This window comes from Strigops habroptila, chromosome 2 (assembly GCF_004027225.2).
Source record: "Strigops habroptila isolate Jane chromosome 2, bStrHab1.2.pri, whole genome shotgun sequence".
Classification (NCBI taxonomy): domain Eukaryota; kingdom Metazoa; phylum Chordata; class Aves; order Psittaciformes; family Psittacidae; genus Strigops; species Strigops habroptila.
In genome coordinates this window covers 65,018,458-65,032,788 of record NC_044278.2, presented here as the reverse complement: position 1 = coordinate 65,032,788, position 14,331 = coordinate 65,018,458, and the positions used below count along the sequence as shown (strand labels likewise).

The following is a 14,331-nucleotide window of genomic DNA, read 5'->3' as shown; positions in this document are numbered from 1 at the left end:
GGATCACCTCCTTCGACCTGCTGGTCACGCTTCTTTTGATGCAGCCCAGGATACGGTTGGCTTTCTGGGCTGCAAGCGCACACTGCCGGCTCATGTTAAGCTTCTCGTCAACCAACACCCCCAAGTCCTTTTCTGCAGGGCTGCTCTGAATCTCTTCTCTGCCCAGCCTGTAGCAGTGCCTGGGGTTGCCCCGACCCAGGTGTAGGACCTTGCACTTGGCTTGGTTAAACTTCATAAGATTGGCATCGGCCCACCTCACAAGCGTGTCAAGGTCCCTCTGGATGGCATCCCTTCCCTCCAGCGTATCAACCGAACCACACAGCTTGGTGTCGTCGGCAAACTTGCTGAGGGCGCACTCAATCCCACTGTCCATGTCACCGACAAAGATGTTGAACAGGACCGGTCCCAGCACCGATCCCTGAGGGACACCACTCGTTACAGGTTTCCAACTGGACATCGAGCCATTTACCACAACTCTTTGCGTGCGGCCATCGAGCCAGTTTTCTATCCACCGAGTGGTCCATCTATCAAATTGATGTCTCTCCAATTTAGAGACAAGGATGTCATGTGGGACAGTGTCGAATGCTTTGCACAAGTCCAGGTAGATGACATCAACTGCTCTGCCCCTGTCCATCAGTTCCGTGGCTCCATCATAGAAGGCCACCAAATTGGTCAGGCAGGATTTCCCCTTAGTGAAGCCATGTTGGCTGTCACCAACCACCTCGTTGTTTTTCATGTGCCTTGGCATGTTTTCCAGGAGAAACTGTTCCAAGATTTTGCCAGGCACAGAGGTGAGGCTGACTGGTCTGTAGTTCCCCGGGTCTTCCACCTTCCCCTTCTTGAAAATGGGGGTTATATTACCCTTCTTCCAGTCATCGGGAACTTCACCTGACTGCCAGGATTTTTCGAATATGATGGACAGTGGCTTAGCAACTTCATTCGCCAGCTCCTTCAGGACCCGTGGATGGATTCATCAGGTCCCATGGACTTGTGTGCTTTTGGGTTCTTAAGATGGTCTCGAACCTGATCCTTTCCTACAGTGGGCCTAAGGTCTTCGTTCTCACAGTCCCTGCATTTGCTTTCCAAGACTTGGGTTGTGTGGTCAGAGCATTTGCTGGTGAAGGCTGAGGCAAAGAAGTCATTAAGAACCTCAGCCTTCTCCAAATCCATGGTAGCCAGTTCTCCTGATAGCTTCTGGAGAGGGCCTACGTTGTCCCTAGTCTGTCTTTTATTTGCTACGTATCTATAGAATCCTTTCCTGTTATCTTTTACATCCCTTGCCAAACTTAATTCTAACTGGGCCTTAGCTTTCCTGACCTGGTCCCTAGCTTCTCGGGCAATGCTCCTGTATTCTTCCCAGGCCGCCTGTCCTTGCTTCCACCTTCTATAAACTTCTTTTTTCCCTCTAAGTTTCCTCAGCAGCTCCTTGTCCATCCATGGAGGTCTCCTGGCCCTCCTGCTGCACTTTCTTCTAGTCGAGATGCAACACTCTTGAGCACGTAGCAGGTGATCCTTGAATACCGACCAGCAGTCTTGAGCCCCCCTGCCCTCTAGGACTGTATCCCATGAAACCTTACTAAGGAGGCTCCTGAAGAGGCCAAAGTCTGCTTTCTTGAAGTCCAGGGCAGTGAGCTTGCTGCACGCTCTTCTCACCGTCCTGAGGATCTCAAACTCAACCATCTCGTGATCACTAGAGCCAAGGCTGCCCTGGAGCGTTACATTTCCAACCAGTCCCTCCCTGTTGGTGAGCACAAGGTCCAGCATGGCACCTCTCCTCGTCGGCTCCTCTACTGCTTGAAAGAGGAAGTTGTCTTCCACACAATCGAGGAACCTCCTGGATTGCTTGTGCCGGGCCGTACTGTCCCTCCAACAGATGTCAGGATAGTTGAAGTCCCCCATGAGGACCAGGGCCTCCGAGCGTGAGGCTGCTCCTATCTGTCTGTAGAGCGCTTCATCCACAGAGTCCTCTTGATCAGGCGGCCTGTAACAGATCCCCACCGTAATGTCCCCGTTGCTGTTTTCCCTTTGATCCTGACCCACAAACACTCTGTTACCTCATCACCCATCCCCAGACAGAGTTCCATACTCTCTAGCCTATCACTGACATAGATAGCAACACCCCCTCCCCGTCTGCCTGGCCTGTCTTTTCTAAACAGCCTGTAACCTTCCATTCCGACATTCCAGTCATAGGAGCCATCCCACCATGTTTCTGTGATACCAATGACATCATATTCTCGTAGCCTTGCACACATCTCTATACTAAACATAGATACTGTTTTCTTTTTGTCATGCTTGGCTTTGGAGATAAGAATCATAGATACATAAATTCTTGACTAATTGCTCTGTAATATAATATTTTTTTATTAATGCAAGGCAATTTTTTTGGCAGGTAGGCTATTGAAATATTGATTCAAATTAAGCTAAGTGCATATCTTCAGTGTAAGATTGGTTTCTGTAATTTCTGTTTGAATAAAGCTTACGTGCAGAGACTGGAGAATTTGATGTTTAAACTCACGGCTATGTGGGAACCCTAGTACTGGACTTGAACATGTTGTGCCCATGGTCAAACTTGCTGGTGGAAATCAGTGTCACATCAAAAGACCTATTAGCTCATTTGCTCTACATTGTGGCTAACCTCAAATGTCCCATAATTCAACTAGTATTTAGCCAACAAGAGTAAGAGAAAAGATATTCTTATAGCCTTTTTCCTCACAGATTTAAAAACAGAAGTGATTGCATATGAAGAAAATATACCAAATTGTATGGCAAAATTTGGTTATGCATTTGCGCTATAGATCTTGATTATGTTGAGAATGATTACGTGAAGTTGTTGGAAAAATACAGGATGAACTATGAAAGTAAAGAAACAAAACGGGTATAACAAAAATAATTCTGTCCTTCCAATTTCTAATCAGTGTAGCTGGATGATTCTGTGTGTATTCATATATTTAGGTGGGAGAAGAGGGGAAATAAAAATAATTCCTTGAGGTAAAGCTAGGTCAAGGAAAACAGACTTTAGCTTAGAAATTAAGATCTAAAATTCCAAGAAACCTTGGAACCTGTATGTTAGGAGTCAGAATATGAAGAACCACCATGAAAGCTGACTTGCCAACTAATTAAGATCCAATTTAATAGCTGTGTGCATTTAGAATTCATAGAATCTATGAAGTTCCCAGCTCTTCAAGAATGTTGTAATGCTAGGGCATGGAAATAGTAGTAACTTGGGAAATGTACATTTTTTTTTTTTATAGCTTCTGTGTTAGTAGTTTTTAACTTTTAATCTTCTATCTGTATGCTTAGTTGTATTTTATTTCAAAAGGTGTTACTGAGAACATACTATACTCCTGTAGTCTTATCAGAAGTGTTCAGTACTGGAACTGAGTGGGATTTTATTTGCCTTTTACATGCCTTCCAGCTGATGGGTGGAATTTAAGTCCCCATGGTGCACAAACAGATGGGAAAACATTGGTCTTTAGTTTTCAGTCATCAGTGCTAATTCTTTTATCTTCTGAATGCATTAGTCAAACAGACTATGCCTGTCAAGCAATCTGTAATATGTGCCATGACAGCCTTTTTTTTTTCTTTTTTTTAACTCTAGTGAAAATCTTTTGTGTGCGCTGACATTGCCTACATTCTATTAGTTTAAGGAAAAAATGCCTTATTCATGAATTAAACGATTGTCAAAATGGTTTTGGAACTTTGATGATTTTAAAGTACTATTTTTATTATTTGTGTGAAGTAATTCAACAACCAAGAAGTATGTTTTCAAATACATTTGGGTATTTCTGTAGGCATTGGTGATCTTATATGTGTATAACTATATAATGCTATTTATAAACAGCCACTGTACTGATGGATTTCTTTACCCTTTCTTGACCAATGTGTCACAGAGGTTAAGATGCCTGTGATTTTTGGAAGACTGTAATGTTCTTATCGCACATTGGCATGCACCCATAAATCTGTTTGACCGTGAGCTGCATATTCAGATTTTGGTGCCTGTTTCTGCAACATGGAACCCGGAAGTGCTATGAATTAAAGAACTTGTATCCAGATGGCACCTGAAATACTTTACTTACACAAGGATGAGTGAATTTCCAACTGTATTTGTATGAAGGTTCTTTGACTGGTCTAACATGTAGCTATGAGGGGAAAAAAATAAACAGTAACGGCATAGCATAAATTTATATTAATATGAACGCATATGTTTTAGCAATTATATAAGGGTATTGACATAAAATTTTCAGCACTGAGTTACCCCCTGATTTCCTTTAAAATATCTTTTTGAAGATACGCGATCTTTCCTCTTCAGTTTATTTTATGTGCCTGGAGGGCATTTACAAGGCTCTGAATCCAGCTTTGGTTCTGTAGGCTGTGTTGTTGCAGACATAAGGGATTGAGCTTTGTGTTTGCGTTTTTATGATGTGGGATCAGGCATGCCGAAATGAATTCAAACCTTTACTTATATCAAAAGTTAAGCTCATCCAGATGGCAGACAGTTCCTGCTTCTTGTGAAAGAACAATTTTGGTAATGTGACAGGCATAGACAGTAGCAACTCCTACAGAGTTTAAAGCCCTGAAATACGACAAAGCTTGCAGACAGCTGATCATCAGTATCTTTCCTCTGTGAGAGGTGGGAACTCCTGCTTCAAATCATTTGCAGGTAACCATTGACTCAAGATTATGGAAGAAGTCCTGTACCTGTGCAGTGGGCCAACCCAGTTTACAGAGACTGTGCCCTCTGCAAGTCCATTTAAAAGGAAGTGAGAAGTTTTTCCATTTGTTTATAAGAAAGAATTTGTTTTCATGAATATGCCTTAATATTGTGCCCTACTATGGTGGAAATCAGCTGAGCAGGACCCACAGATTTTGCTTCTAAACTGCTGTATAGAGTTTGTTTTTTTTCAGATTATTTTGCAAAGAGACACTCTGGAAAGAAAAGAGCACAATGTTTTCAATTTGGAAACTTCTACATTATGAGACTGTTGTTTGCATTTCTTCAATACTTCTAAAAGTTCATGTTTCGATAAACAAGAATTCACTGAGAAAAACCTATTATTTTGGAAAAGATATGCCTAGGTCTGGTATTCATTACGGAGGTTGGCGGGATAGTGGTGTTTGGAAGTGGAACTTGGCTACTTGCAAGTAACTTAACTGCCTGAGAGAAGTTATAGTTTATTATTTGTAAAACATAGTACTTTGAAGCTCAAGTCATCGTCTTGACTTACTGAAATTCCCACTTAATCAAACATCAGGTATATCCCCTCAGGTACTGCAGCTATGGAAACCACCCTAAAAAGGATGAAGAATGGGCTCATGAAAAGTTGCTTTTGTACAGCTGATATTTTGATTTATTTGTTTTCTTTGAGATATATAAAAGAAAAGAGACTGCTAGGATTAACTGTATAGCAGGTATCCCTATTTGGGGAATGGTTTTCTACTAGTCCCACTCCTGTCTTCCATAAAAGGAATATGTTGTTTTGTTTGTCTTTCTTTTCTTTTGGCAGGCTACATTAAGGGTCATTAAAGCCAAAACAGAAGCTAGAGCAGCTTTGAGGTGGTTGTACTGTTTGCCATGGACTCTACTGGAACATACGTATCTTTATAGATGGCTTATAAACATTTGTGATCACTCTTCCATTCTCGATCAAGCCCAGGGAAAGGAGGAATAAAAGTAAAAATTTAGAAATAGGTAAGGTCTATGATAGACTCTTAGTCCTGAATTTGCTCAGGGGAAAGCTGGCTTTTCATGGGCTTCTTTTGACCTTTTGTTCTGAAAAAGGAATCCTTGCGTTACTCTGGAGTTGATAGAAATAGATTAACTATATCCCAAATACTTTAAGAATCTGCATTGTCATGGGGAAGGGGCTTCCTTAAAAATTTATGTGGAAAAAGTTAAAATGAAAGTATCAAGACTGCAATCAACATTCTGAGAGACAATATCTAGATTTAGTTAAATAGTTTCTAGATTATTCTGTACTCAAAAACGGGGGGGGGGAGGGAAAGGAGGTAACAGCTTTTATGTGTCAGTTTCCTTCTTTGTAACCTGGATTATGATAAGATCAGGTAAGGGAACTGTCAATGGTGAATCTGTAATTGTAATCACTAAAAACCTCATTTGTTTTTTTTTTTTCCCCAGCTCTTCAAGTAACTAAATTGTTATATCTGTGAACCAGTTTCCTGCCTACAGAAAATCTGTTGTTGAAATGAGTTGGAAGGAAAACATGCTTTTGAACTTAGAGCAGCTGTTCAATTTCATTTAATCTTTTATTTCATTGTCTGTGGTTTGCTAACGTGAAGAAGTCTTTGACTTTTTTTGAGCCCTGCCTTGGGAACTGTTCCTGTTCTGCTTAGCATCGTAAATTTGTGAAAAGTGAAATCCAATGCTGATGACCTAAACCACGATATTGTGTAGAGCAACTTTATCTCTTTTACTTCATTAATTAATGAGAGGCAAGTCCAATAGGAGCCACAAAAAGAGGGGCCAGATAGATTTCTGGGATTTGGCATATCGAATGAAAATTTATGTAAACCTTTGAGATTAGAGAGCAAGATTGCATGGCACCATGAAGCTCGGGAGCACATGTGGTTTCTTCAGTGTTTCCTTTTTCACAAGTAAATAGAGCATTATATTTCTTTTTAATTGATAATATATAGGGGTTTTTGGAAGGAGGTACCATTTGCACAGTAACCATGGTATGCATGAGAGCATGCATGTGAACCTTGGACATCCTTCAGTGAGCAAAAACTAATGTGAAGAAATGGGTAATAAAGGGGGGAAAACAGGAAGTGAAATGCCACAAATGTTTGGTGAAGAATTACATTTAGTCATGGTATAATTACATGGTTAACATCATCTTATAGAAAGGAACAGTTGGTAAATCGTGGTTATATTTAAAAAAATGAAGTAAAAGTGAATTGTCCAAGCTGTTACTGAAAAAAAAAAGCTACCCTTTCCCTTTTGGAAACAGTGGTTAACATAGAAGAGAGAAATACTATGTAAATCTTAGTACATTTACTTACATATAATTTTTTTTTTTAAATATATATATGTATGGAGTATATGGAATGGAATAAAAGTAGATTACTAATATAAATGTAAAGAAGAATAGAAATAGATATCCAAAAGTCAGGTTTTGGGGAGGCTTGACAGGTGACTGTGCAAATTGCACATAACTAGCATACTGTGGAGCACTCAAACCACAATAACAACTGTGCAGAAGTCTGTTACTAGGAGAAGACTTGGGGTTTTTTTGCATAGCAACGGGTACATTAACAAGACAGTTATTTCTATCACTGTTTGTTGGGAGGGGGTTTTAAGTTATCCATACGTGTTCCTCATGCTTTATTTTATTTCTGATTTCCTTCATTAAGCAATAGATCCAGATTTCTGGAGTCTACCTGGCTTCCTTCCACCTAAGATGTATGAATGCTGACTCTGCTTCAGAAAGCAGTTCAACCAGCTATCCCTTGTGAGCACGAAGTTCCCTGGGTACATAAACTGTAGCATCCTAGCTGGGGAGCTAAGCAAGAGATAGTAGCTAGGCAGAGACATACCCAAATCCTTCCCAAGTCCTTGGGACACCTCCATAAGTTAGATGTCTTCTGAGAATGCCTGAATCAGTTTACATTGCAGTCCAAACAGTTATGATGGTGTTATGTTTCTGGACATACAACCTAGTAATTAGAACTCTGTCCCTGAATGTAAGAGATGGTTGGAGATGGCTGGAGAAGGTCTAAACCCACAGCCCCAAAATGCCTTCAATTATGTCCTTAAAGTGTTGACAGAATGTGTTTTTTAGCTATCCTGATGAAGTTAGGGTGCTGATACATAAAATATTTTGGAATTCAGGGAGACAGAAAGGAAGATAAAATTCTGAATTTGTAAAGAAGGACACATTTCTCAGAATGGAGATTCCTGGGTCATTATTCTTTTTCATGTAATGGTAGGTAGATACATTTCTCCTTTGGGAATCATGAGATAATATGTATAAGAAACACTGCAATAAGAAACACCATCAAGGATTGTAGGTGTTAGTAAGTAGCACTGATAAAGCTACATCTGTTGTATAGAAGAAGGAAGTTTTAAGACTTTTTAAAAAATTGAATATTTAATTAAAGGTTTGCCCCTGTGTGTTAAATTGATTTTTAGATTTCAATTCTTAATTGAATTCTTCAATTCAATTCTTTTAGATTTAATTCTTAAAAAGAAGAGCAATTTATAGAGAAAATAAATTGTTTGCTCGTGAGTTAACAGTATTACTAGGCTTCCCAAATGTATAAATATGAACTAAACTCAACTCTTTATTTTACTAGTGGGAGTTAGGATATTGATCCTCTAGGATATAGCTACAGCAACATAGTCTTTAGAGTTTGTATCTGCATTTATAATACTCTTGCGTTTGGGCAAAGTCACAATGGTGGCTTGTATAGGGACAGAGGACACTTGCTATGCTCACAGCCAGAGTCCTCTAATCACAGTTCACATGTGATTAGGTGATGAAGTTACTGTTTTTTGTGAGTTCTCATGAATCAGAATTTCCAGTAGTGCTTAGACCAAAAGCTATTTGGTCCCCACCTTCTGGAACGTTATTTGGGAAGAGCGAGCTCAGCTCCTACTGTATCCTGGTGTGCAAAGTGATGTTCTTCCCTGTGCTATTCAGAATTAGCTAAAAGTTTAGCTATACAAAGATGTGATCATGTGAAAATTATGCTGAGCATGTACATTGTATTGCGTACTCTACAGTGAATCTGAAGTTGTTCATTCCTCTTCCACTGAAAGGGAAGTCGCCTCAAGCTACTTCATTTTGGCAACAAATGGGGGTATACACATAGATTGGTAGTGTGAAATTGTTCACATCTAGTCTACCTGATGCTATATTGCTCCTGAGTTAAGTACCTAATCTTTAGGGTGACCAGTTTTGCATATATGTGGAATTAAGCTGTTCTGCTCAGTTTGTCTAAAATGAAAAAGTGTTAGAGATTCTACAAATAAGCAGGCAGAAATTAGAACAGGATTAAAAAATGTAAAGTGATCCTAAGACAAATTGAAGTCTTTTGAATCATCATTTCTGGGATCAGAAGGGAAGTCTTATCTCCTTTCACTAGCCAAAGGTATTTTCTCTTTGGCAGCAGGCTCTGATTTCTGGATATATGGGGACAGTGTGCAAACTGGTCACTGTCCATTCAGTTATTGATCACCAGAGTTCACTCTCATATGCTTTCTCTACGTATGGATGTTGTTCTGCATAGCAGAGATGCACATTTTGCATTCTGTGTATTAAGCTAGGTGTCTCTGGGAACATTTTTTAATAATATATTTAAAGATGTTCCTTCTGCAGTCTTTCTAAAATAGAAGCAATTTATCATTGCAGACATATTTTTCTCAAAAATATTTCTCGTATTTATGGGATATATTGGGTAAACTTTTGCAATACATTTATCTTTTTATTGAGAAATTACTTGAGAATGAGGATGTGTTGAGAATGGGTAAGCCAGAAACTTTTTATGTACACTGAGCACTGCATGCAGAATTTAAGCAGGTGGATAAAACATTTGAATTGCAATGGAATAAATACAGAATTATGTTTTGAATATGAACAAGATATGCATTAAATTTGGAAACTCTAATATCAGCAGTTGGGGGATAGTATTCCTCATATCTTCTTCAAGAACTATGAACAGAAACCTAAGAACAAAGTAGGACTATATTTAGATAATCTGAATTCCATCCGCATTTCTATTTATATGTGAGCTTCTTATTTTCTGGTGTACAAGGGCATATATATAACAGTAGCACTTAATTTCTTCAGCACAATTTTGGCCATCTGAATTTGAGCTAATGCTGCAATATTTGTGACATTTATTACCTGTGACATATTCCACATCTTTGTCATGCACTATCTGTATTCTTGGTTGAACCTGCTGGTTTTCGGCTTCTTAGTTTGCCTCTCTTTCATTTTTTCTGTTCTGACCCCTACCAGTTACCTGTGTGAGCTTCTGCCATGTCTTTTGCCACCTGTGGGATTGCTATCTTGTCTTTAATTATACAAGCTAAATGGGCAGTTTACATTATAATTAGAAAAAAAGATTTCAAATCAGCTTCCATGACTGGCTGTAACTAGCTGAGAGGTGCCTGGGAATAAAAGAAATCCTGAGCAACTGAAAAGTGTGTGTCACATTTATCAGCAAGTAACTTCCCATGTATCACAGGCAAATGTCTAGTGTAATACACGAAGGAAGGGAAATGCAGTGGAATTTCCCACTTTTCTATACCTAGAATGACTTGCTTTCTAAAGCACACTGGAGTTTGGTACTGGGCATAACCTGCATAATGCTGACAGCAGGTGGCTGCAGGCAGGGCAGGAGTGAAAGAACAGCCAAAGCAGGAACCGAGCAGAGGGCTCGGTAGTTATGACTCTGGCAGGACTGTAATCGGTGAAAGAGCCCATGCCAGAGCAGTGGAGGAAGAAACAAGTTGCTGCCAAAGTAAAGGAACCATGATGTGCTGACCCCAATCTCCCACGCTGCCCACTGCAGGCGTAGCATGCTGGCAACAACAGGATTGGAGATGGGAATGGGAGGAGCAGGGTCTGGAGAGGAGTCTGAGTGTAGTTCTCTAAATGTTTTGTTTGTCTGTTTCTATTTCTTGGTACAAGAACCTGTAATTAGAAGTTTGTTAGTTGGCCAATAAATTGAGTAAAATTCCCCAACTCAAAACTTGTTTAATAGCCAGCGACAGACTTTACAAATCACAGTGTTTGTAGCTATTCTCAAAACATTTGGTATATTTCTTAAAATTAGGTTTGCTGAAGTCAGATGAGTCAAACCGCCTTCTCCAATGAGGTGGCTAGCTTAGTGGGTGAGGCGTGAGCTGTGGATGTAGTTTACACCTATTTTAGTAAGGCTTTTGATGCTGCCTTCCATGGCATCCTCATAGACAAAGCATGGGTTAGGTAAGTAGGCAGTGAGATGGATTGAAAACTGGCTGAGTGAAAGGGCCCAGAAGATTCTGATCAGCAGCACAAAGTCCAGCTGGAGGCAATTCAGTAGTGGTGTACCCCACAGGTTAATAGTGGGTCCAGTTGTGTTTAAGGTCTTCATTAATGACCTGGACAGTGAGATAGAGCACACCCTTGGTAAGTTCACAGGTGATACAAACCTGAGAGGCAGGGATGATACATACACTTTATTAAAAATGCTTATTATTAAACCCCAAATATTTATTTTGAAGCAAGTATATACTTTTAAACACGCACCATTGTCCAGAATTGTTTCTCTACCTGAATTCTGAGAGTATTTTCTGCTGCCACAGCTTTCACCAAACTTGACCTTCTGTTTGGGAGCATTGTGAACATTTCTTAAGAAATCAATTAATGTAGAACTACCCAATAAAAATGACTTGGAGATTAGTAATTCGAAGTTATATCCTTCTTCCAGTGACATTACAATTTAGGAATGAAAAGAGTGCTCATGGCCAAGTTAATTATCCTACTTTTCCTGAATTTAATATGTCAAAGGTCTTTTGGTTTCTTAACAAGGAAGAAAATGTATGTAGGTTTGTTGTATTATTATCATCATGACCTTCTTCTGGCATTGCCTGGAGGTAATTTACATGCAGGGAAGGATAGGTACCTTCAAGGCTTTGTGCTTTTTTATTGCATGCAAGTCAGCTACATATGAAAATGTGTTACTTGCTTGATTCTACATTCTTTGATGTCTGTCTGTCCCCTTATCATTGTGATGGGAACCTAGATCACCTCAGATTAGCAGTCCAGCTTCAACATCTAAAGTTTGATGACATGAAGCCTACATGAATTACTAGTTTTCCACATCACATTTCACTCTGAGCCAGGAACTGAGCCCATTATGACTTTCTCTTTGATACAGTACTTACCAAGTAAGCTCCTGAAAGAAGCAGTCATACCTTCTATTAATAATTAGTTATTACAGTTGACCTCTGACGCTCTGTTTTTAAGAAAGGCTGTCCTTGGTACTCCTCATTTTTATTAGTTAAACTTTTTATCATACAAGCTGGTAAGAAAAGTAATTAAATTTACCCAAGGTCACTCCTATTTCATAATTCCTTACAGTTAAAAGCCATAGAGAGACCACTTGAAATAAATTAAAGTTATGGCTTCTTAAAGAAGATACATGGCATTTCACTGTAATATAAACTTTTATATCTACCAGACATTTATATTTTCAAGGATGAGAGCTTTCTTATTTAAAAAAAAAAAAAAAAAAAAAAAAAAAAAATTGCCTTTCATAGTGCAAATTCTTGCACTAACAACATTTACTATAGAAAATACAATTTTTTTATCATGCTGGTAGTTTATTTTCGAGCTTCTCATTAATCCATCTGCCCACTCCTGATGACTCCTTTCAGTTGTCTGTCCTTTATATTGAATTTTGAATGAAACTTATAGAAATGTCAGCCTGGCTCCTTTAGGGACTACAGTTAAAATCATCACGCTCACTTTCATTGTCTCCAGTTGGTGACAAATGACAATTTTATTTAGCAAGGGATGGTTCTCTTTGAGGTTGGATTGATGGATGAGGCCATAAGAGGTTGGGCCATCTGACAAGGTTACCCTTACCAGCTGTCTACCCATCCCTGCTGCATGGGTGTCTGTGCTGCTTGTCAGTCAGCTTTTGAACCACTGCTGTTTACTGTTTAGTGTTTTAAGGCAAACTGTAATGAGTAACAGCTTACTTTACTTTAAAATGCTGTGCTGCAAGCAGTGGTTGTTCCAAAACTCACTGGTGAGCAGCTCAGGCATCTGTGCGGTAAACACAGGCTGAACAGCTAGGGTGGCAACAGTGTCAGCTGTCCCAAGCAAAGCCAGCTTTTTGACATTAGAGTCCTTTTTTTTTTATTTTGCCTTTTTTTGTGTGTGTTTTGGTTTATTTTCTTTTGTTTCAGATTATAATCAGCCTGCTGTCTAAGAATCCCAGCTTTGAAATGTTTTTGAATGGGAAAGTACAAGAACCCCAGCAGTATTTTGAGATTTCACTTCAAAATCCTAAAATGTTTTTAATTCTTGTCTGTAGGCTGGAGCAAATGTGCTTCTGCAAGACGTTAATGGAAACATTGCCCTTGATTATGCCATAGAAGGGACTGAATCTAGCAGCATCCTTCTGATGTTCTTGGAAGAAAACGGTAAGTCAGCTCTTCAGCTTCTGGAATGTTTTTATTGAACATGACATAAAAATGAAAAAGGTGGATATTGATTTAACAGAAGTTGGCACTGAAGCCAGTGAAACTATATTAGTGTGGAGATAAAGGGAGGAAGATAATTTGGAGTCACAAAAATTTTCAGTGTGTTTAGATTGGAACAATTAACAAAGGGATCTGCTTTGTCAGTGTCAGACAGTGTCAGATCTGCTTCTGCCCATTCATATGGAGATGCTAGAAAGTGAATTCAAAGCAAAACTGCAGTAACGCAAAAGCTTTTAAAACAATTAATTTATCAATGTGAGTACCAAGTTTCACCTTTTGTTTCATTGCACATGTGAGTTATGCATAGCCTCAGTCTATTTTTTCCAATGATGGACTGTTAAATAAATAAATCTCTGCAAATCATGTGAAAGAAAATGCATACAAAACTTTATCATTTATTCAAAAATATTAATATAGGTTTTGTTTTGTATTGAGAAAATACTTTGGCTAGATTTCTGTTATGAAGTATGTTTAATATGTTGTACATGACAGGACCTGTATTGAAAAAAAGGGTTTGTTATTCGCCAGTTCCAAACTTAGGTATGGGTTCTGAAGTGAGATTTCTGGCATTGCTTTTGACTATAATAGGTTGCCTTAACATTGTATGTGGCTTATCATAACGCTGAAGAAAATGTATTAAGCAGAAATAATGAGCAGTAACATAAACATATGTAATTTCAACATTGTCTCCATATAAGAAACCTGTTTCAACATGAACTAAGTTAAGTTATATCCTGTTAATGACACTTAAAAGAGAAGTTAAGTTGGGCTCTCAATGATACTCGGTGTCACATCCTATGCTGTTAGTCCATAGCACATCCAGTGTATTTCACAGATATATTTTATAATTTTGCTTCCTTGGTGCCTGGCAATGTCTTCATAGCTCATGAACTCTGGGTTTGGACTTTTCTAATGGCAAGACAGGTATTAGCTTCTAAAAACTTGATTGCCTTGCAAAATGCAGATATTTGGAGTCTAAATGCTCCAAAAACATTGGCTGATGTAGTGTTTAACACGTAGCATACAAGATATAGTCTACTTGCAATTATTAATGCAGATCCATCAGAAAATGCTTCCTTTTTTCTTGGTTTGTCTGTCTTTTTGTGTGGTTA

General features: G+C 38.9%; 1 protein-coding gene across 5 annotated transcripts in view; it reads left to right on the top strand.

Moving 5' to 3' along the window:
* MYO16 (myosin XVI) overlaps window positions 1-14,331 on the top strand; it is a 391,786-nt gene that overhangs the window by 144,711 nt on the left and 232,744 nt on the right. For all 5 annotated transcript variants that reach the window (XM_030476550.1, XM_030476548.1, XM_030476549.1 and 2 more), the window contains exon 5: window positions 13,051-13,159. In XM_030476550.1, coding sequence (XP_030332410.1) covers window positions 13,051-13,159 — 109 coding nt within the window. The remainder of the gene's footprint in view (window positions 1-13,050; window positions 13,160-14,331) is intronic.